The sequence below is a fragment of the Oncorhynchus clarkii genome, chromosome 11 (assembly GCF_045791955.1).
Source record: "Oncorhynchus clarkii lewisi isolate Uvic-CL-2024 chromosome 11, UVic_Ocla_1.0, whole genome shotgun sequence".
NCBI classification, from domain to species: domain Eukaryota; kingdom Metazoa; phylum Chordata; class Actinopteri; order Salmoniformes; family Salmonidae; genus Oncorhynchus; species Oncorhynchus clarkii.
In genome coordinates this window covers 33,180,290-33,204,375 of record NC_092157.1, presented here as the reverse complement: position 1 = coordinate 33,204,375, position 24,086 = coordinate 33,180,290, and the positions used below count along the sequence as shown (strand labels likewise).

The 24,086-nt window shown below is 41.2% G+C and overlaps 1 protein-coding gene and 1 long non-coding RNA gene across 3 annotated transcripts in view; one reads left to right on the top strand and one right to left on the bottom strand.

Moving 5' to 3' along the window:
- LOC139420713 (uncharacterized) overlaps positions 1–2,899 on the bottom strand; it is a 33,151-nt gene extending 30,252 nt beyond the window's left edge. Inside the window, exons 1-2 of the long non-coding RNA XR_011635523.1 lie at positions 2,814–2,899; positions 620–695 (exon numbers count right to left, since the gene is read on the bottom strand). This is a non-coding gene — a long non-coding RNA (uncharacterized lncRNA). The remainder of the gene's footprint in view (positions 1–619; positions 696–2,813) is intronic.
- Positions 2,900–10,809: 7,910 nt separating this feature from the next.
- The window catches only part of LOC139420446 (RNA-binding protein 33-like), a 45,616-nt gene continuing 32,339 nt past the window's right edge, over positions 10,810–24,086 (top strand). The window contains exons 1-5 of one of the 2 annotated variants that reach the window (XM_071170587.1): positions 10,810–10,970; positions 16,153–16,231; positions 19,404–19,452; positions 22,554–22,624; positions 23,578–23,842. In XM_071170587.1, coding sequence (XP_071026688.1) covers positions 10,952–10,970; positions 16,153–16,231; positions 19,404–19,452; positions 22,554–22,624; positions 23,578–23,842 — 483 coding nt within the window. In that variant the 5' untranslated portion in view covers positions 10,810–10,951. The remainder of the gene's footprint in view (positions 10,971–16,152; positions 16,232–19,403; positions 19,453–22,553; positions 22,625–23,577; positions 23,843–24,086) is intronic. The other variant, XM_071170589.1, reaches the window with a different exon arrangement.

The following is a 24,086-nucleotide window of genomic DNA, read 5'->3' as shown; positions in this document are numbered from 1 at the left end:
AAAGCAGCATTGGCTGGTGTCGCTGTTGTGTGGTGCACTGCTCAAAGATGAAATGACCGAACTTAAAGTAATATATTGTATGAGCACAGAGATACCCCAAGACATGTTCAGATAAAATATCAAACGGCTTTACATGAAAGATGAACCACCATTCTCTCTGGGAAGTTCCATGATGCTAGACCATAAATCGTGACTTCGGCCACTAGAGTGAGGCAAGCAAAAGGGAACCAATAGCAGAGTAGTAAAATTATTCTGAGCGAAACGCCAGTATTTTTTCCCAGCTAAAAGCCTCTGGTGAAAAGTTATCTGACTTCAGATCCACATTTTTTTAATTATCTTATGAAGAGATCAAGAATCTGAGTTTATTAGAAAAGATTGCTGAAAATGGACTGCAGTGCTGAGTGCAATGTGCCATTTCTCAGCGTCATATCAGATTTGACGATGCAAGCTACTACTCATTTTCTGTTAATATTAGTCCATGCAGCAAACTCATGTTCCCCCAAGGCAATAACACTTTCTCTCTGTACCCAAAACTTTACAGCATTCCTAGCATTTCTCTTCTCTCCTTGCAACATGCTCAAATGTGCTTTAGCGAAAAACAGGTCAACAAGAATCTTACCATCATCCCTGGAAAAGTGTCATCACTACAGACATGGGGGGGTTATCGACGGGGCTCAAGGTGTCATAAGGGCCCCCTGTAAACAAAGACAACAAACATCTAAATATGCTGCTAACATGAAACACAAAATAATAATCCATGCTTGATATAGGATTAAGGACAGAGCCTGTTTTAAGTGCCACTGACATGTTCTTAAGCATTATAACTACATAATGTACCGGTCTGCTTTCAGTAAAGTGCAACCGGAAAAAATGAAAACAATTTGAGAGTCATAATTGAATAAATATATATGTGTATGTGTGTGTGTGTGTGTGTGTGTGTGTTTGTTGAAGAGCATGGCAGGGATTTCCCAAAGGAGGCCTATTTTATTGCATTGTCATCGTACACAAATAGTATGGTTTTGAATTTAAACCAGCTCCGCTGGACCGCCATGAACAGGACTACAGGACCGCCAGGACTAATAACACCATGGGCACGGTTGGCTATTTTTTTTCCCCCTCTCTAATTGGAATTGGAATATTGTACATGTCAACCATTACAGGTCAGGTTAGGGACACACCTGAAAAGATCAAAGGAGCTGGAATGTTTAAGCGTGGCTGCACACTTCCCAAGTTAGGCTACATTGAAAACAATCTAAAACCTTTCAAAAACCATTAAGGAGTATGATGAGGGCTCAGTGAGGACAAGGTCTGACAGCAGATACACAAAGCAAGCTTTAACAGGTGATAATTAAGTGATCTGTCCAGGCCGGTCAGTTATAAGAGTCACAGATAAACATCACAGAGCCACCGAGCGGAAATAACATGTACTGTCAGACTGCACCCAGAGGGACGTTGAACAGCACCCAAAGTGCTCTTGCATCTATCAGCATCTCTCTGATTAGGCCTGTCTGAAGAAGAGCTCTAGTGGCCCACCACCGCACATCATTAACTAGACATTAGAACTCATTCTGATCATTTGGGGTTTTTGTACAGTTTTTACTGTATTAAATGCAGGCTATGAAATCTTGTGTCCATTAAGCACATTTGGCACGTCAAAGAGTCTGCATCGAAGACTTGTCTATCACTTGCATTAGTTATGTCAAACCATAATGACATGAGTCCTTTTGAGCCTTGAGGAAAATTGTGATGGGTGTGCCGGTGAGATCTCAATGTTACAGGCTGCCCTGCTCATTTTCTGAACTCTTTCACTCCCTTCTACTGTGACGACGAGAGGCATGAGACTGAATAATATGGATATTTTGGCTGAAACAAAACCAGACACTGAGATAATTCATATCATATGCATATCAAAAACAGGGGTGATGTGGGAAAAATATTGGATAACAATGCCCAGAAAAAAATGTTTACTTAACACATAAACAAAAAGCAGTTTTGGTGCAATGAAAGCTCACTTTAGATTTAGCAGTAAACCAAATAAATGAATTATTTCTCTGATCTAACGCGGATAACCACACTGTATGTTATACTAGTCTGTCCAAGATTTGTCTCATCACATTCATCAACTACCCAAAGAATCAATAGGCGATGGGACATAACAATGCTTTGAGACTTCTACAGCCGCCATCTTGCCCTGTCAGACCAGACTAGTGCCTTCATACAACTACAAGACAAAGCAAAGGTGTCTATTTCACATGTAAAGATTAATCTCTGACTGAGGCAACAAACAAAAAAAAAGGATAGAGAACCTTTGTAACTAAAGACAATTTCTTAGAAGTTAATTGTATGTGTAATGGAAAAATTTGCCATGTAAACGTTTCAGGATACACCATTTATTTTGTGTCTTATACAACCATTTTGAATGGCTTCTCTTCTACAAAAATGCAAGTAATTTTAGTGTCCTATGCCAAATCCAGTGAATGACCAGTAATCAACCACCTTTGTGAGGTGCAGTAGACTAAAAGACTAGTAAACCTACTGCCTGAGACTTATGACGTTTTGGTACATCTTCAGGGCTACATGGCCCTCTCTACCTGAAGTAACAACTTGTTACCTATATACCTCGACTGTGTGAATAAAGAAAAGTCCTAACTGTTACTCATGTTTTGACACAGTTCCAACTTCCAATCCATGACTAAGATCTCTTTGAGCAATAGATATAATTTACTTTTTGGGTTAGGCGCTATCCTGCCTTACCTAAACAGGTAGACGCCATTTTTACCATACCTCTTATTTACTTTTCAACCAGAACCAACCTTTCAAATAATTGTTCCATTGAAATGCCACGTTACGCTTAAACTTCAGCTGATAGGCTTCTTTTCAGAACCGAAGATCATACCTGCGGGGGAAGAACACACTAGAAAACAAATATACCTACGTGTAAACTATTTTTCTACGTGCCACAACGGCTCTTGTGGTCATATACACACGCTCAGTGAAGCTACACTAAATTAATTCAAATTAATTAAAAGTTGTAAATGTTTCGTCATCCAAAAAACAACAAATGTTTAATATGCTAGTTTGCCGTAACATTAGGGTATATCACACCGATAACATTTTCAAAAAAGCTATCATCGTCCTCTGAAGATGCTCAACAGGTACGCGCGCCACTCTCGTGAGGTGCTCAAAGGGTTATTTAAGAATAACGGTATTCACGAGAGCAAAGATGCGTTGCCTGCGCACATTCACAAAGCAGGCTACAGGACGAAGAATGAGGGATAGATAGGCTACATATTCCCAAAAGCAACAATTGCGTATGTCTGTACAGAGCATCATTCACATCACACAACGCACGCAGCGTTATACCAACGAATTAACAGCAATGACGTCAATTTAGCAGCATGTAATGTTGGTTACTTTTATGTTACAATAACGAATTACCAATCTTTATCATAATAACATATACATTTTTTTTCAACAGCAATGAATAACAGCATTTAGTAAGGCTTATATAAAATAATATCGCGATCTACAGACGGTAGTCTTACCTGTGCATAATGAATTGTCTGGTGATAAACATTGAAAAAACTTTCAAAGCATGAGCCTAAATATTGATTTGCATTGCGTCGTAATTCAATCGCTAGCATTGTTGAGTGACTGTAAATTCCCATTTCGAATTCATGAGTTCTTATCAATTTACATAGCTAGAGCCTTAACTCCCTCTCCAATTTTATCAGTTTCAGACAGACTCCAGACAGTCTCAGAGCAGTTACGTTCCAGTCTGTGTTGCGCGTTCACGACCCGCGAAAAAATCTGCAACATTTCAGAATGACAGCCAGGGAGCCAATGGGATTGTGAATCTGAACCTGGCATCCAATGACAAAAGGCCATAGTGAAAATCCTGGTACCCGCGTGTTGGGGGTGAAAATTAATCAATAGTCTGGGAATTTGAAAATAGCATGAATGTGAAAACTGCCAAAGCACTTAGCCCATCTTTTGTTAAATAAAGTGTCTTGTAGATTTGTCAATGTAGTGCACCTATACAGAATGAATCCACAACTGTTAGGTTTATGTAGGCGTAATGCAAATGTTATATGCAATAATTCAGCCAGCACAGACCAATTTTTCTCAAAACAGTTGTGAATTCTGTAACATACTTTCACACACAGCTTATCATATATTGACAAACCCAATAGAGAGTGTCGCGGAACATCCTGACCCTGACATATTGATTTGTTTTTGTGTTTGTAGAAGCTGTTTGGCTACTAACAGTTGCCTGATGCTGTGATGGTTTTGTGATATGTGTGGCCCAATGTGTAAGTAATATCTATTCAAAGTCACAGGTTCTAGGCCCATTTATAGGGAAACAGTCAAATGTAGACATAAAAAACATATTGACAGAAATTACTAATATCCAGTGATTATACATACACTAGATGACTGATGGTATGGGGGGCGCTGTTTTGAAGGGACAGCACCTCCATTTTGGTACTCTCCCACCATTGTTAAAAAAAAGTTTGGAAGCTATAGAAATGCATTTATTAAAGTTGGAATCTGTTGCGTTGAAACTGCCAAGTCCGTTTGCAATATTACAACAATAAAGTCATTACTTGAAAAAACGAACACTGTTTTATTCCCTCTGACATCATTGCACGCACGATAGAACAGCAGAGTATGTACTACGACTTTGTTTTATTACGTTGCTGGATAATCAGCTCATCCTTTTCAAAAACAAAACAAAAACTGTAACAATGCGCCTGGATCGACCATTGGTGCTGTTTCACATTTCGCATATCCCAGCTTTAATGTCTATATTCATTTTTGCCAGGTATATTCTATTACAGACACCTTAATGAATACATTTAAATTGTATGTGAGCTAAACACACAAATAAAAATGAATATACATATATTTTTCACTTTAAGTAGATATTTTTATATAGTACTAATCTTACTGTCGCCACTAAAACAACAAAAATACTTAAATACATGTAATTTTGTCCTTGGTTTTAATTTAAAAACTGTAGAATTGCATTAATTCCTATGGAGGACTGCTCCTTCTGAAGATTACCAGTGTGGCTGACTTGTGTCTTCAAAGCCCCTCATTGGCCAATATATAGCATCAGCAATTCAGGGTTTATACACTGAGTGCACAAAATATTAGGAACACCTGCACTTTCCATTACATAGACTGACCAGGTGAATCCAGGTGAAAGCTATGATCCCTTATTTATGTCACTTGTTAAATCCACTTCAATCATTGAAGATGAAGGGGAGGAGACCGGTTAAAGAATGATATTTAAGATGAGCAATGTTGGAGTGGCATTGACTAGAATACAGTAGAATACAGTATATACAGTGGATTGCAAAAATATTCACCCCCTTGGCATTTTTCCTATTTGGTTGCCTTACAACCTGGAATTAAAATATATTTTTGGGGGGGTTTGTATCATTTGATTTACACAACATGCCTACCACTATAAAGATACAACATATTTTTATTGTGAAACAAACAAGAAATATGACAACAACAAAAAACAGAAAACTTGAGCGTGCATAACTATTCACCCCCTCCCCCACCCTTTGCAGCAATTACAGCTGCAAGTCTCTTGGGGCATGTATCTATGAGCTTGGCAAATCTAGCCAGTGGGATTGTTGCCCATTCTTCAAGGCAATACTGCACCAGCTCCTTCAAGTTGGATGTGTACTGTACCGCAATCTTTAAGGCATACCACAGATTCTCAATTTGATTGAGGTCTGGGCTTTGACTAGGCCACTCCAATACATTTAAAAGTTTCCCCTTAAACCACTCAAGTGTTTCTTTAGGAGTATGCTTAGGGTCATTGTCCTGCTGGAAAGTGAACCTCTGTCCCAGTTTCAAATCTCTGAAAGACTGAAACAGGTTTCCCTCAAGAATTTCCCTGTATTTAGAGTCCATCATACCTTCAATTCTGACCAGTTTCCCAGTCCCTGCCGATGAAAAACATAACCACAGCATGATGCTGCCACCACCATGCTTCGAATTTTTTGAAACAAGTTCTTTTTTAAAATTTAACTTCACCAATTTGGACTATTTTGTGTATGTCCATTACATTAAATCCAAATAAAAATCCATTTAAATTACAGGTTGTAATGCAACAAAATAGGAAAAACACCAAGGGGGATGGGTACTTTTGCAAGGCACTGTACATATGAAATGAGTAAAACAGTATGTAAACATTATTAGAGTGACCAGTGATTCCATGTCTATGCATATAGGGAAGCAGCCTCTAAGGTGGAGAGTTGAGTAACCGGGTGGTAGCCGGCTAGTGACCGTGACTAAGTTCAGGGTGAGGTACTAGGTGGAGGCTGGCTAGTAATGGCTAATTAACAGTCTGATGGCCTTGAGATAAAAGCTGTTTTTTAGTCTCTCGGTCCCAGCTTTGATACACCTGTACTGACATCGCCTTCTGGATGATAGCGGGGTGAACAGACTGTGGCTCAGGTGGTTGATGTCCATGGGGTGCTGTAGGTGTCTTGGAGGCCAGGCTGTGTGCCCGTGGTGATGCGTTGGGCAGAACACACCATCCTCTGGAGAGCCCTGCGGTTGCGGGCGGTGCAGTTGCCATACCATACAGCCAAACAGGATGCTCTCAATAGTGCATCTGTAAACGTTTGTGAGGGTGTTAGGTGCCAAGCTGAATTTCTTCAGCCTCCTGAAGTTGAAGAGGCACTGTTGCCACTTCTTCACCACACTGTCTGTGTGGGTGGACCATTTCAGGGTGTCAGTGATGTGTACACAGAGGAACCTGAATCTTTTCACCTTCTCCACTGCGGTCCCGTCAATGTGGATGGGGGCGTGCTCCCTCTGCTGACTCCTGAAGTCCACGATCAGCTACTTTGTTTTGTTGACGTTGAGGGAGAGGTTAATTCCTGGCACCATTCCGCCAGAGCACTCACCTCCTCCCTGTAGGCTGTCTCGTTATTGTTGGTAATCAGGCCTACTAACATTGTGTCGTCTGCCAACTTGATGATTGAGTTGGAGGAGTGCATATCCACACAGTCATGGGTGAACAGGGATTACAGGAAGGGGCTGAGCACGCACCCTCGTGGGGCCGCTGTGTTGAGGATCGGCGTTGTGGAGGTGTTGTTTCCTACCTTCACCACTTGGGGGCGGCTCGTCAGGAAGTCCAGGACCCAGTTGCAAATGACGGGGTTCAGACCCAGGGCCCCGAGCTTAGTGATGAGCTTGGATGGTACTATGGTGTTGAATGCTGAGCTGTAGTCAATGAACAGCATTCTTACATAGGTATTCCTCTTGTCCAGATGGGATAGGGCTGTGTGCAGTGCAACGGCGATTGCATCGTCTGTGGATCGATTGGGGCGGTATGTAAATTGAAGTGGGTCTAGGGTGCCAGGTAAGGTGGAGGTGATCCTTAACTAGCCTCTCAAAGCACTTCATGATGACATTAGTGAGTGCTACGGGGCAATAGTCCTTTGCTTTCTTGGTTACAGGAACAATGGTGAACATCTTGAAGCAACTGGGGACAACATTTTGAAGTGCCTTTGAACTGAGTATGGTAGTAGGTGCAAGGCACCTAACATGGGCCAGCATCCGTGTGGAAAGATTTTTACACCTTGTAGAGTCCATGCCTCGACGAATTGATGCCGTTTTTGAGGGCAAAGGGGGGTGCAACTCAATATTAAGAAGGTGTTCCTAATGTTTTGTACACTCAATGTATACATCAAAATTTGCTTGGATCTGTTACGTTCACTGGAAGTCTCTCACTTCCTACAGTACTAGGCTGCAGTGCTTTCAGACCTCAGTAGTTGCTGACCAAAGATCACGATTTACCAAAAATGCACATAAGGAATGTCAGATTCACTGTGCTTGGACCCCCATCTGACACTCGAAACTCATGAAACCAACTGAAAACAAAATACATTATTGCAGTGCCATAACTTCACACAATCACTTGAATACTTTAAACAAACAAGCACTGATACAAATAAATAAACATGGTGTCTTTTCAGAACAGTCCCCCCCCCCCCCCCCCCCTTGAGGGACAAAAGATCTCACCTTCCACAAGTCTAAGGGGTGGTTTTATACACTTTTACATATTCATCACAACTTGGGGGCCCCTGGGAAACAAGGACCAGAATGAAGGACCTTTGATTGTATTTTTCAGGGGATCAGAGTAGACGGTGTGTAGAACACAGAGCTATAATGAGATTAAATGTCTATGGTATAGATATGTCCTACTGTATGCTTTTTATTTTAAAGGGCTTATGTGTGTGTGTTATCTCACACAACGCAATAGAGAAATGTTCTGTTACAATGAATCGTTTCATTTCCATGTCTCTTTGCAATGCTATTGGGCTTTCTCAGGATGGTTTATATTATTTTGACAATGATTAGTTCTTTGTAGATACAAATGGCTTACATACAAAAACAAAGAAGATGAGGCTGTGGCTTTGTCAAGTGGGTCTACACAAGGCATATGGGCAGGTTTGTTGTGGGAAGAACTTTTGTCCGTTATTAACTGAAGAGGATAAATTCTTGTCGCCTCAGGCTTTCCACCCTTTAAATTGCATTGTTATGGAAAACCGCTGGATTGGGAAAAGAGCACAGAATCATTCAGGGCACCGTAATAGAATGTGACAGCTATCCTCAGAACTTGTTATTGGAAATAACCCCCAAATTCTTGGGGAAAAAAAGAATCAGGATCGAGAGATAATGATATACAACCTCTCAGCATCTTAAAAGCAGCTGTTCAGTTGTTAATATTTCATAAGATGGTATCCCAATTATGAATATCAATATGCATAGCAATAATGTTGATCATCATAAGAAAAACATGGTAAAACATGTAATGATTGGAGCATGATGAAAGTACTTATTAGTTAAATAATTGTATTATTAACTGAAATGTGTAAATATGGGCTATCTTTCATCTTTTCAAGTCATGTTTTTACAGCAGAATCTTTACCATATTTGGTCAATGTTACTACTGATGGCTAATGTTGTTCTGTGTTCATTGGACACCCTGAAAGTTATTTTCTTATTTACTGTATAACAACCTTATCCTTGATAACAACCATCAATAGTTCAATTGTTCACTGCTTAAGGATTTCCTTTTGTACTTGCATGCATAGACTTTATTTACAGATATGTTTCCAAAAATGTGTGTCAGAAGATAAGTCTACCATCCAAAAATCAAAATAAATGGCATGCAATGCTAAGGGAAATGACATAGTAATTGAAAAATATGGAAAATATTGTATATTTGATCAATACACAACTCCATAAGAAACCAGGAAAATATTCACCAGCTCAACATCTTATCCTCCCAATCCTCACAGGAAAGTCCCTTTGCACCTTCTGAAATTAAAAATCTCATGGCTGATCCCCTCCATCGCTCTGGCTTTCAGATATTGACCTTGTGGTGCTACAAAATGGCTTCTTCCTCACTGCAGGATCCCATAATGAGCCAATACAATGAGGCTTCACTTCACTGCTCACCTCTCTTTGGTGTCTCTAGGGGTCTTTGTTGACGTTTGTCAGCCAAAGAAGAATTTGGGGGTTAGACTTTACCAGTAACTCCAAAGTCTGGCTGTAGAGTCTGAGAGACAACTGCTTGGATTCCTACTTCAGAGCTTAATGGACTCCAGACTTTAGAATGGACACCAGAAAAAAAAAATGCTATGCCAAAACCTTTGTTACGTTAACTGGAAAGGCTTTGGTCCCCCCCACCCCCACCCCTCCAAAAAATCAAAGGAGGGACTTGAATAACTTTAATAAGATTAACTCCAGTTCTGGAATTGCATAATGACTAGATCTAAATGTAAATATGCATTTGTTGATCTTAAAACATCAAGTAGAATACAAAAGATTTACATCGGTCATGTTTACATCAGTCAGTTTCTGGCCTAAAGAATAGAGCTGAGAGTGATTGATAACCTCAAGTTATTCCCAAGGGACTGAGTCCTTTGTTAAGGATAGTTCACTTTTTATTCACAATCCACTGTGACATCATTGTGACACGCCCATTATCCACAAATGATTTTTGTGACATTTCCCCTCTGTTAATTCCTATAGCTGCCAGTGAGACTGATAAGCATCGTCCGTTTCCTATCCAAGTTAAAATCCCAGAGGATGGTCTCTATGAAGAACGGGATAAATTGGCCCAGTATGTGTGACAAATGACTGACATTGTATTGTATATTTCATGTTATCGCCTACTCTTATTGAGAAAATATGTATACTTTCATAGTTTTATGCAGTGGTTGAAAAAGTACACAATTCGCACTACTTGAGCAAAAGTAAAGATACCTAGAAAATGACTCAAGTAAAGGTCACCCAGTAGAATACTACTTTTGTAAAAGTCTATAATCTGGTTTTAAATATACTAAAGTATCAAAAGTAAAAGAAAATGCTGTAAATCATTTCAGTTGCAAATTCGAACTTGTTCTCAACTAGCCTACCTGTTTAAATAAAGGTGAAATAAAAATAAATAAAAAATTCCTTATATTAAGCAAACCAGAAAGCACAATGTTTATTTATTTATTTATGTATTTAAGGATAGCCATAGGCACACTCCAACACTCAGACATAATTTACAAACAAAGCATGTGATATCATGCATACATACTTGTTGTTGGGTCTCATGAACTGCAGAGAGAAGTTAACCAAAAGAGCAGATTTAGGATCAGTTTATTATCAAATATCCAAGATTGGTTTGATACATTTTAGGTAATATAATCTGACTTCGGATCAGGTTTTAGGGAAACATGTATGCATTCCCAGAATGCATCAGCGCTCATTTCCTCCGCCATGTTTATGTTCTGATTCTCTGCCGATGGTGGTAAACAACGTTAGCTGTAGCATTAGCTTTATTTAAATACAAAAGTGTAAACATTTCAATGTATTCTGCAATTATATAGAATTGCACTTACACGGGGAACATTATTGCGTCATGGCGGCCAGCCCCCGAGGTATGTTAACTATCATTATTTCGGTAGACTTTGGGCTTGCAAGAGATAGGCCTCATCATTGGCCTAACGCACAATCATTCACAGAAACATATCTATAGTTAACTGTATATCACGATACAAGTTCATGCTGTGTAGTGAGTGTGTTGGTCAAAAGTGCATGTGGATATTTGAAGCCATTATAACCAAGTGTAAAGCCCACAGTAAGCTAGCCAGCTAACGTCAAAACATGCCTAGATAGCGAATTTGCTAGAAAGCTAGTTCGCTGCGCCATGTCACATTTTAATGGTCACATATTTAGCAGATGTTATTATGGGAGTAGCGAAATGCATGTGTTTTGTGGTTGTTTTGATAACGTTATTGCAAGTTAACTTGCTACTGTGTCTGCATGTGATAACTAGATGCATAACTGGGGAAGTTAAAATAGCTATGTTCTGTTCCTGATTCAAATAAATGCTAACGGTAGCTAGCTAACTGTATGACGCAGGCTCCGCTGCCTGGCTGGTTAGCTAGCAGGCATGGTAACTATGTGTCGCGCTAAAATGGTGTCTTACAGTAACTTACTTTGAACTATTAAAACAAACCATTGTTGGTAAGTAAAATGTTGTAGCTTGCTAACCACACAAAGTCATTAATTCATTGGGCGCGTTCCTCTGCCGGATCTTACACCAGGATAGGTATTTTACTGCCGCGTTCAAAACAACTGGGAACTCGAAAAATACGAGTTCTCGAGTTGGATGACCGTTCAAATCGATTTTTCCCAGTAGGAGCAAGTTTTTTTTTATTGTTGTTTTGTTTCCAGTTGGTTTGAATACACGGAAGGCAGATATTTCAGAGTTCCGAGCTCCCAGTTGTTTTGAACGCGGCATATGTATCAGCTAACCACATATGTTATAGAAATCTGTCAGTCGGTGAGTGTGACGTGGCACTCAACCATTGGTTGATGCATGCAGGGGCTGTGAGCCATATGTTTATTTTTTTATTTTTTTTTATTTCACCATTATTTAACCAGGTAGGCAAGTTGAGAATTGACAATTGCGACCTGGCCAAGATAAAGCAAAGCAGTTCGACACATACAAGGACACAGAGTTACACGTGGAGTAAAACAAACATACAGCCAATAATACAGTATAAACAAGTCTATATACGATGTGAGCAAATGAGGTGAGATAAGGGAGATAAGGCAAAAAAAGGCCAAGGTGGCAAAATAAATACAATATAGCAAGTAAAACACTGGAATGGTAGATTTGCAGTGGAAGAATGTGCAAAGTAGAAATAAAAATAATGGGGTGCAAAGGAGAAAAATAAATAAAATAAATACAGTAGGGAAAGAGGTAGTTGTTTGGGCTAAATTATAGGTGGGCTATGTACAGGTGCAGTAATCTGTGAGCTGCTCTGACAGTTGGTGCTTAAAGCTAGTGAGGGAGATAAGTGTTTCCAGTTTCAGAGATTTTTGTAGTTCGTTCCAGTCATTGGCAGTAGAGAACTGGAAGGAGAGGCGGCCAAAGAAAGAATTGGTTTTGGGGGTGACCAGAGAGATATACCTGCTGGAGCGCGTGCTACAGGTGGGTGATGCTATGGTGACCAGCGAGCTGAGATAAGGGGGGACTTTACCTAGCAGGGTCTTGTAGATGACATGGAGCCAGTGGGTTAGGCGACGAGTATGAAGTGAGGGCCAGCCAACGTGAGCGAACAGGTCGCAATGGTGGGTAGTATAGTGGTGACAAAACGGATTGGTGACAAAACGGATTGCACTGTGATAGACTGCATCCAATTTGTTGAGTAGGGTATTGGAGGCTATTTTGTAAATAACATCGCCAAAGTCGAGGATAGTTAGGGTGATCAGTTTTACAAGGGTATTATTGGCAGCATGAATGAAGGATGCTTTGTTGCGAAATAGGAAGCCAATTCTAGATTTAACTTTGGATTGGAGATGTTTGATGTGGGTCTGGAAGGAGAGTTTACAGTCTAACCAGACACCTAGGTATTTGTAGTTGTCCACATATTCTAAGTCAGAGCCGTCCAGAGTAGTGATGTTGGACAGGCTGGTAGGTGCAGGCAGCGATCGGTTGAAGAGCATGAATTTAGTTTTACTTGTATTTAAGAGCAATTGGAGGCCACGGAAGGAGAGTTGTATGGCATTGAAGCTTGCCTGGAGGGTTGTTAACACAGTGTCCAAAGAAGGGCCAGAAGTATACAGAATGGTGTCATCTGCGTAGAGGTGGATCAGAGACTCACCAGCAGCAAGAGCGACATCATTGATGTATACAGAGAAGAGAGTCGGTCCAAGAATTGAACCCTGTGGCACCCCCATAGAGACTGCCAGAGGTCTGGACAGCAGACCCTCTGATTTGACACACTGAACTCTATCAGAGAAGTAGTTGGTGAACCAGGCGAGGCAATCATTTGAGAAACCAAGGCTGTCGAGTCTGCCGATGAGGATGTGGTGATTGACAGAGTCGAAAGCCTTGGCCAGTAATGTTTCTTATCGATGGCGGTTAAGATATCGTTTAGGACCTTGAGCGTGGCTGAGGTGCACCCATGACCAGCTCTGAAACCAGATTGCATAGCAGAGAAGGTATGGTGAGATTCAAAATGGTCGGTAATCTGTTTGTTGACTTGGCTTTCGAAGACCTTAGAAAGGCAGGGTAGGATAGATATAGGTTTGTAGCAGTTTGGGTCAAGAGTGTCCCCCCCTTTGAAGAGGAGGATGACCGCAGATGCTTTCCAATCTTTGGGAATCTCAGACGACACGAAAGAGAGGTTGAACAGGCTAGTAATAGGGGTGGCAACAATTTCGGCAGATAATTTTAGAAAGAAAGGGTCCAGATTGTCTAGCCCTGCTGATTTGTAGGGGTCCAGATTTTGCAGCTCTTTCAGAACATTAGCTGACTGGATTTGGGAGAAGGAGAAATGGGGAAGGCTTGGGCGAGTTGCTGTGGAGGGTGCAGTGCTGTTGACCGGGGTAGGAGTAGCCAGGTGGAAAGCATGGCCAGCCGTAGAAAAATGCTTATTGAAATTCTCAATTATAGTGGATTTATCAGTGTTGACAGTGTTTCCTATCTTCAGTGCAGTGGGCAGCTGGGAGGAGGTGTTCTTATTCTCCATGGACTTTACAGTGTCCCAGAACTTTTTTGAGTTAGTGTTGCAGGAAGCAAATTTCTGCTTGAAAAAGCTAGCCTTGGCTTTTCTAACTGCCTGTGTATAATGGTTTCTAGCTTCCCTGAACAGCTGCATATCACGGGGGCTTTTCGATGCTAATGCAGAACGCCATAGGATGTTTTTGTGTTGGTTAAGGGCAGTCAGGTCTGGGGAGAACCAAGGGGTATATCTGTTCCTAGTTCTAAATTTATTGAATGGGGCATGCTTATTTAAGATGGTTAGGAAGGGATTTTGTTTTTTAAATAACCAGGCATCCTCTACTGACGGGATGAGATCAATATCCTTCCAGGATACCCCGGCCAGGTCGATTAGAAAGGCCTGCTCGCTGAAGTGTTTCAGGGAGTGTTTGACAGTGATGAGTGGAGGTCGTTTGACCGCTGACCCATTACGGATGCAGGCAATGAGGCAGTGATCGCTGAGATCTTGGTTGAAGACAGCAGAGGTGTATTTAGAGGGCAAGTTGGTTAGGATGATATCTATGAGCGTGCCCGTGTTTAAGGCTTTGGGGAGGTACCTGGTAGGTTCATTGATCATTTGTGTGAGATTGAGGGCAACAAGCTTAGATTGTAGGATGGCTGGGGTGTTAAGCATGTTCCAGTTTAGGTCGCCTAGCAGCACAAGCTCTGAAGATAGATGGGGGGCAATCAGTTCACATATTGTGTCCAGAGCACAGCTGGGGGCAGAGGGTGGTCTATAGCAGGCGGCAACAGTGAGAGACTTGTTTTTAGAGAGGTGGATTTTTAAAAGTAGAAGTTCAAATTGTTTGGGTACAGACCTGGATAGTAGGACAGAACTCTGCAGGCTATCTTTGCAGAAGATTGCAACACATGTTATAGGCTATGTATGCAGTGTTCAAAAACACAGGGATCCAGACATCTCTGACTGACTCCAGTGCGTTCAAGACAACTGGGAACTCTTTTGAACGGTCACCCAACTCGGGCATCTTTCTAGATCTCCAACTTTCCGACCTGAAGATCACTGATGTCGACGATTTTACCCATTTTTTTTGTGGGGGGGGGGTCCCAGTTGTCTTCGGGTGTGTTCCAGACAATTGGGAAGTCAGAAAAATACAAGATCAGATCATGGTCAAATCATGACTTAAGTGAACTTCTGGTCGCAAAGTTGAAGCTCTAGAAAGAGGCCAAAGATCCCAAATTGAATGACATTTCAAAACGATTTTTCCCAGTCGGAACTCGTTCCCAGTTGTCTTGAACGCACTGATGTCGGATCACTGATGTCTGAGATTTCTGAGTTCCCAGTTGTTTTCAACACGGCATTAAAGGACCAATCGCAATCTGGTGCCCGACTTCATAGTCAATGACATGGCACGCAACCATGGGATGATGCATGCAACTTCTGAGCAGGGGAATGCACTGAAACAACTAGGGTTATCAATGGGGGGATTAGATTATGCTGAGCCGCAGGGCGATGGTCTATGGCCCTTGATGTGAACGGGCAAAGCGGTGAGGAAGGAGCGCCCTTCTCAAATCGAACAGTATTCTGCACTGCTCGGTCATGTTGTCAACAAGGCAGCATGGTGCATCGTCCAGAAACATGTCTCTTTTCCAGAAAAAATATGTTTACATTTTAAAACTAGTTTTCATTGGGAAGGCAGATAAAGCGTTTTCGTCAAAAACAATCACTTTCGCATGTGTACACAGAATCCTACTCATTACTCCATGTGCTTAATTACGTTTTTTTTTTAAATGCCGACATGGGCTTTGAACGGGGCACCTGGCCCTCGCTTGGGAATTTGCCCGGTTTCTAAAACAAAAGCATCCAACTTTCACCCGGTGCAAGACCCGGGTGCCCTGCCCGGCCAGGTTAATCAAATCCCCTCAATTGTTGGACCGAATTGATCAATTCATGTTATTGATTGACCAGAGAGTCTTCACACCTGGTTTCCCATGTTTTAATTTGCCAAATAGAAAGCAACGATGTGCTAACTTTGTGGCCCTCAAGGTCTGGTGTTGAAGACCCTAAACAGCAAACAGACTTAACAACCCCGTTTCTTTGTTTTCAGATGATGACTTTGAAGATTATGATAAACCAGGTGCCGAGAGATCACGCAGGAGGAGAGGCGAAGATGATGATTTAGACAGGTATATCTGCTATTGGTGTAACACGACTGTCATAAAGATTCAAGCATTCCCCATGTTTTGCATGCCACCTTTTCCCTTTACTGCCGGCAGTTTTAGGATTGGCCTCTAACATTAGGCTATTTTAGTTAGGCTTGGGCGGTATCCAGATTGTCATACTTTAATACCAACCTTTATGCCATTCCGGGATATTCGATAATACCGGCACTGAACAAAGGGGGCGCTATTGTAATTTGAAGGTTAGTAATGCTAACAAGTACATGTGCAATCCCATAGAGAATGCTAACGAGTGCATTGCATCTCTGACCTAAAGTATTTGCATGACAGACATCCCAGCTAAAAGTTATGCAAGTAACAAAAAAATGCTACTCAGTTTGCTGCACACACAAAACATTTTTTAGACAGAAAGACTCTTGATCCAAACGAAACAAGATTTTTTGAAAGATATTTATGTATTTATTTTGGGCTGGAGTTAACCACTTAGTTAACTAGCTACTAAATTAGCAAACCAAATGCACAACTGCAAAGCATTTAGCACATTTTAGACAGTTAACTTAATAGTTATAATGTATCTAGCTGGCAAACATTTACAGCTGAAGTCGGAAGTTTACATACACCTTAGCCAAATACATTTAAACTCAGTTTTTCACAATCCCTGACATTTAATCCTAGTAAAAATTCCCTGTTTTAGGTCAGTTAGGATCACCACTTTCTTTTAAGAATGTGAAATGTCAGAATAATAGTAGAGAGTGATTTATTTAAGCTTTTATTTCTTTCATCACGTTCCCAGTGGGTCAGACGTTTACATAAACTTATTGAGTGTTTGGTAGCGTTGCCTTTTAAATTGCTTAACTTGGGTCAAACATTTCGGGAGCCTTCCACAAGCTTCCCACAATAAATTTGGTGAATTTTGGCCCATTCCTCCTGACAGAGATGGTGTAACTGAGTCAGGTTTGTTGGCCTCCTTGCTTGCGCATGCATTTTCAGTATTGCCCACACATTTTCTATAGGATTGAGGTCAGGGCTATGTGATGGCCACTTCAATACCATGACTTTGTTGTCCTGAAGCCATTTTGCCACAACTTTGGGAGGATGCTTGGGGTCATTGACCATTTGGAATACTCATTTGTGACCAAGCTTTAACTTCCTGACTGATGTCTTGGGATGTTGCTTCAATATATCCACATAATTTTCCTACCTCATGATGCCATCTATTTTGTGCACCAGTCCCTCCAGCAGCAAAGCACCCCCACAACATGATGCTGCCACCCCCGTACTTGACGATTGGGATGGTGTTCTTCGGCTTGCAAGCCCTTTTCCCTCCAAACATAACAATGGTCATTATGGCCAAACAGTTCTATTTTTTTTAATTAGACCAGAGGACATTTCTAAAAAAGTACGATCTTTGTCCCCATGTGCAGTTGCAAACCGTAGTCTGGCTTTTTATGGCGGTTTTGGAGCAGTGGTTTCTTCCTTGCTGGGCGGCCTTTCAGGTTATGTTGATATAGGACTCGTTTTACGGTGGATATAGATACTCTTGTACCTGTTTCCTTCAGCATCTTCAAGGTCCTTTGCTGTTGTTCTGAGATTGATTTGCACACTTCGCACCAAAGTACGTTCATCTTTAGGGGACAGAACCTCGTCTTCTTCCTGAGCGGTATGACGGCTGCGTGGTCCCATGCTGTTTATACTTGCGTACTATTGTTTGTACAGATGAACGTGGTACCTTCAGGCGTTTGCTCCCAAGGATGACCAGACTCGTGGAGGTCTACACATTTTTTTCCTGAGGTCTTGACTGATTTCTTTTGATTTTCCCATGATGTCAAGCAAAGAGGCACTGGGTTTGAAGGTAGGCCTTGAAATACATCCACAGGTACTAACAGAAGCTTCTAAAGCCATGACATAATTTTCTGTAATTTTCCAAGCTTTTTAAAGGCACAGTCAACTTAGTGTATGTAAACTTCTGACCCACTGGAATTGTGATACAGTGAATTATAAGTGAAAAATTACTTGTCATGCACAAAGTAGATGTCCTAACCAACTTGCCAAAACCGTAGTTTGTTAACAAGAAATTTGTGGAGTGGTTGAAAAACGAGTTTTAATGACTCCAACCTAAGTGTATGTAAACTTCCGACTTCAGCTGTAGTTGTGAATTCCATACTGTAACTAGATTACCTGGCTGCACAACAGTGAGTGACTCACAAGGCTCTGGTCTCTCATCGTTCCGTGCTTCTAAACAAACATCACAAACATCACTTGACTTGGGACTACCGGTTAAGTTTCATAATAAAAAATGTGACAGGTGAAATGAGGAGTGAGATCTTTATCTCCTAACATATTGCACAAGTTGACTGCAGGTATTTACTTAAAAAGTAGTTATAAATATTCACATTGATAGCATTTTTTTTTCTCCAAATAAATATTTTCAATGGTATTGACTCTTGAAAAACCATCCTGTGGCTATTTCCAAATACTCCAGTATACGGTATATACAGTGTACCGCCCAAGCCTAATATTAGTATAGTAGTTCCTTACTCTTAACTATGAAGCACATAACTCATGCAGAAAATATAGGCCAAGAGATTTTAGGCAGAGACTATATTTTGCAGAGGCTTTGCCACCATGTCACCACATACATATTTTTCCCAGTTTACCAAGTGTGTTCATGAATGGAGCTGGGTGATACTGTATATATAAAAGTATACTATTGTAATTTGTAAAACAATTTGACCAACAACAATATGACAAACAGTATGACAACATAATGAGTTTATGATCTGAATGTGATGTAGATTTATGAGCATACCTGGTAGGAGAGAAATTGAGGTGGTACAGCTTCCATTTAAAGTACTTGCTCCTGTTTGGGGCCAACTGAACATGACCCAGGAACAATATAGGGACTGCAGCCTATGAGAACAACATTTGTGTCACTAGAATCTGGCATTGCAGAGACGGGTCTAGTGTAAATATTGTGGAACATTGGCATCTGCTTATCGTAAAGATGTTGTGTTATTGGCGCACACTTTAGCCTATTAGCTGGCCTTGCTCATGAGAATTTAGGCTCCAATGAAGAATCATGTCTAGACTAGCTGCATAGAGACTAGACCAATACATAGCATTGTAAAATTAGATACATTGCCTTGCTTTACGTCATGGTTAATCTCTTCTCTTACAGTGAATTTGATGGTGATTTGCTCGATGAGGATTGGCTGACAGCCAAAAAGGTAAGACAAAGGACTCCCCATCTCCTGTGTTTGTGATTACTTTCATAGCATCCATAGGTGCCTCTGCTAGGACACATTTTAAGAATGCAGCCTGCCAGCTGTAGGGAAGGTGAATTAGCCATGTTAGACCTCACAGGTATGTTACATTTTGCAGTAGGCTTGTGCCAGGTGGCTCCACCACAAGGGCATTTATTGACGTGAGCCAGTAGGAAGTACAGTGGGCAACAAAAAGGATCTTAGGGTGTTTTGTTGTTGTTGTACATATAGTACTTTTTGGAGAGAAAAAAGCTGTCCTCTAAAGTGGAAAAAAAACACATAAAAGAACTCGGTTCTCTTTGTATTCACATTGCCTTTGAATGAGGACCCAATTCTTATATCTTATCTTACCTCACTAACTTTAAGAATCAGCTGTTAGAGCAGCTTACCGATCATTGCACCTGTACATAGCCCATCTGTAAATAGCCTACCCAACTACCTCATCTCCATATTGTTTTTTTGCTCATTTGCACCCCAGTATCTCTACTTGCACATTCATATTCTGCACATCTATCACTCCAGTGTTAATGCTAAGTTGTAATTATTTTGCCACTATGGCCTATTTATTGCCTTACCTCCCTAATCTTACTACATTTGCACACACTGTATATAGATACTTCTATTGTGTTATTGACTGTGCGTTTTGTGTATCCCATGTGTAACTCTGTGTTGTTTGTGTCGCACTGCTTTGCTTTATCTTGGTCAGGTCGCAGTTGTTAATGAGAACTTGTTCTCAACTGGCCTACCTGGTCAAATAAAGGTGAAATTTGAAGAAGAAAATAAATAATCTCTTTTGCCATTTTACTTCACCCATTTTGTGGTCTGAGTCCTCTTTGCATTAACATTGCTATGTTTAGAAAGAAGCAGAAGAATAACTGCAGATTAAATCATGCTGTAATTGAAAATTGTACACCCAGTGTAGGCAACTGCTCTTTTAAGAGCTATAATTTATTTTGTACCCTATGTTGTGATTCTCACCAAATACACTACATGACCAAAAAGTATGTGGACACCTGCTCGCCAAACATGTCATTCCAAAATAATTGGCATTAAAATGGGCTTGGTCCCCCCTTTGCTGCTATAACAGCCTCCACTTTTCTGGTAAGGTTTTCCACTAGATGTTGGAACATTGCTGCGGGGACTTGCTTCCAATCAGCCACAAGCATTAGTGAGGTCGGGACTGATGTGAGGTGATTAGGTCTGGCTTGTAGTCTGCATTCCAATTGATCCCAAAGGTGTTCCCTGGGGTTGAGGTCAGGGCTCTGTGCAGGCCAGTCAAATTCTTCCTCACCGATCTCGACAAACGATTTCTGAATGCTCCTTGCTTTGTGCATGAGGGCATTGTCATGCTGAAACAGGAAAGGGACTTCCCCAAACTGCTACCACAAAGTTGGAAGCACAGAATCGTCATTGTATGTAATGTCATTGTATGCTGTGGCGTTATTTCCCTTCACTGGAACTAAGGGGCCTAGCCCGAACCATGAAAAACAGCCCCAGACCATTATTCCTCCTCCACCAAACTTTACAGTTGGCACTATGTATTGGGGCAGGTGGCGTTCTCCTGGCATCTGCCAACCCGTCAGACTGCCAGATTTGTCCGTCAGACTGCCAGATGGTGAAGCGTGATTCAATACTCCAGAGAAGGCGTTTCCACTGCTCCAGAGTCCAATGGCAGTGCGCTTTACACCACTTTAGCCAATCCTTGGCATTGCGCATGGTAATCTTAGGCTTGTGTGTGGCTGCTCGACTATGGTAATCCATTTCATGAAGATCCTGACGTTGCTTCCAGGGGCAGTTTGGAACTCGGTAGTGAGTGTTGCAACCGAGGACAGACAATTTTTACTCGCTACGCGCTTCAGCACTCAGCAGTTCCGTTCTGTGCACTTGTGTGGCCTACCACTTCGAGGCTGAGCCATTGTTGGTCCTAGATGTTTCCACTTCACAATAACAGCACTTTCATTTGACTGGGGCAGCTCTAGCAGGGCAGAAATTTTAAGAACTAACTTGTTGGAAAAGTGGCATCCTAGGACGGTGCCGCGTTGAAAGTCAATGAGCTCTTTAGTAAGGCCATTCTACTGCCAATGTTTGTCTATGGAGATCGCATGGCAGTGTGCTCTATTTTATTCACCTGTCAGCAACGGGTGTGGCTGAAATAGCTGAATCCACTCATTTGAAGGGGTGTCCACATACTTTTGTGTGTGTGTATATATAGTGTATTTCCAAAATAACCTATGTGTGGAGGTTTTACTTCAGATTATTTGTTAGCAATATGTGATCTTTAGCTTCATAAACTGTTTATTCGGTTGTTGGGTTTGAATAGTGTGAGAAGACAACATATTTGGTGAGATTCACAACAGGGTACAAAGTCGTTTCTAGCTCTTTAAAGGTCAGTAGCCTACATTGGGTTTTATTCTATTTATTCTGTTACCCATAGTATCTTATGATTAAAATTGTTGTCGCATCTTTTAACTAAATTCAATCTATTATCTTCCCAATTGTAAGTAGGTATATCTAGCTGTCCAATAACATATTCTTATGAAATGGCTTGTCCCAGAGTGCTCTGAGTGAATGTTGGACAAATATCTTGGTTCCTTTCTAAACATAGCAACTCGGACCACAAAATTGGTGAAGTGAACTGGCAAAAGAGTTGCGTCCTCATTCAAAGGCAAGGGCAGTGTGAATACAAAGAGAACTGAGTTTTTATATTTTTATTTTTTAAAGAGGACTATATGTGAGAACACACTTAACCTGCCCAGATTGCCTTCACCACATGAGAATAAAGCATCCTTTTGGACTGAAGGAGATCCCCATGTTTATTTGAACTATTTTATTCATTCTCAAGTATTTACCTAAAATATGTGAGATTAGCAATCTGATTCGATCATACATAGGCCTACACTTTCAATCTGATGTGGTTTGTAGAAATGAAAGAACACTTCACTTTTGGTTGATATTCAGTAGTTGTACTATAGTCGACCTTGCCATCCAAAGCCTTGGCTTGCAAGGAATGAATAACATGAGCTAGAACATACTGATCTCTTCTGGGTTGTTTTTCTTGATTTTAGAATCCCTCAGAAGTGTCAGATGAGGAATTGAACGACGACCTTCTGCAAAGCGATGACGAAGATCAAAACATGTAAGTTAATTTGTATTTACGTGGTCTGATTGTGCTGATTGCATTTCCGAACTTAATCTGTAGACACTTTACGTTACAATTTCTGAGCTTCAGTCTCCTTAGTTTATAATTTATGGTGTTCCCCCCATAAAAGGATTAATGCATTCAAGGTTTATACAAATATGTCCACACAATTTGAAAATTCTGTCAGAAAAACAATGGTGCAAACCCCATGTCTCTACCATATATGGTTACACACGATTTACTCTGAGAATGTAGCATGTTTAGAGTGAGTGGAATGTTATCACAGGCATGATCAAAAAGTGGTAACTACTCAATAGAACTCTGTGTCGCTGCTCCGCGGCAGAACGGCTCTAACTTTGAACGTCAACTGACAAGCTAACTAGTGGCTGCAGGTTCGTGAGTGGAAACAACGACCCCCTGAAATCTGCTGAACACAAAACAAATAGGGACTAAATATGTATTTCTTTACAAAGCTAACAGACTGAATTTCAATATCTACCCTCCGCGAAGACAATCTGTTCCTGTTTTCATTGTGTATTTCTGAGTCTTTCCCTTTAAAACGCCATAGAAATGGCCCCTCTCAGCGTAGATTGATCGCTAATATAGGCAATGAAAGCCAAGGATCTGGAGGTGAAAATGACAAAGGTATCAAGTTGATTTTTTATTGGTCCAACCAGTGGAAACACCTCCAAATAAAACCACCTCACAACACCAAATATGGAAGAGATGCAACCAAGAGGGGCGCATTCTAAACTAGCAACGTTCACCGCAAATGAACCTTCATCAACACTGTAGAGAACAATCAATCTAATGAGTCATTCTATGTCATTTATAAAGAAAACTACGTTTTGACATTCATTTCGTAGCACTTTCTTGAATTGCCCCGTTTTTCTCTACATTGTACAGCATTGAGTGAACATCCTATATAATTGTGTGTTTTTGCCTTTCAGCGGCCAGGGCGTTAGCCTCAATGCTACTCTAGGCGAATTTGACCAGCAGGTGAACCCCGTAGACTACACAGACGACCTAGGAGATGTAGAGAGGGGCTACCAGCAGGAGGGGGGAGAGTACGTGGATGAGTACAGCCAGCCCAATGACATGGAGATGCCAGACGGCCAAATGGAATACTCAGGAGAACAGGCCGAAGGCGACGGGATTTACCAGGACGAAGTGTTAGACATTCAAATCAATGAGCCTCTAGACGATGAATTTCAAGTGAGTCACCCCCCCCCCCATCTCCCCTCCTTCTGTCTTACTCCATTGTATCTTGAAAAGATAACGTTGATTTCCCCGTCTTGGGTTTCAGGGGGCACATATCAAATCTATTCAGGGGGCGCTAAAGGGGATACATGTTGGGTAGGGGTGGGGGGGATTAGATTCATTATCACTCTCCGCCAGTTGATTTCTCCTTTCGCTGACAAAGTTGGTGTTGACAGCTTGTTTGGCGGTAGGTAGGTAA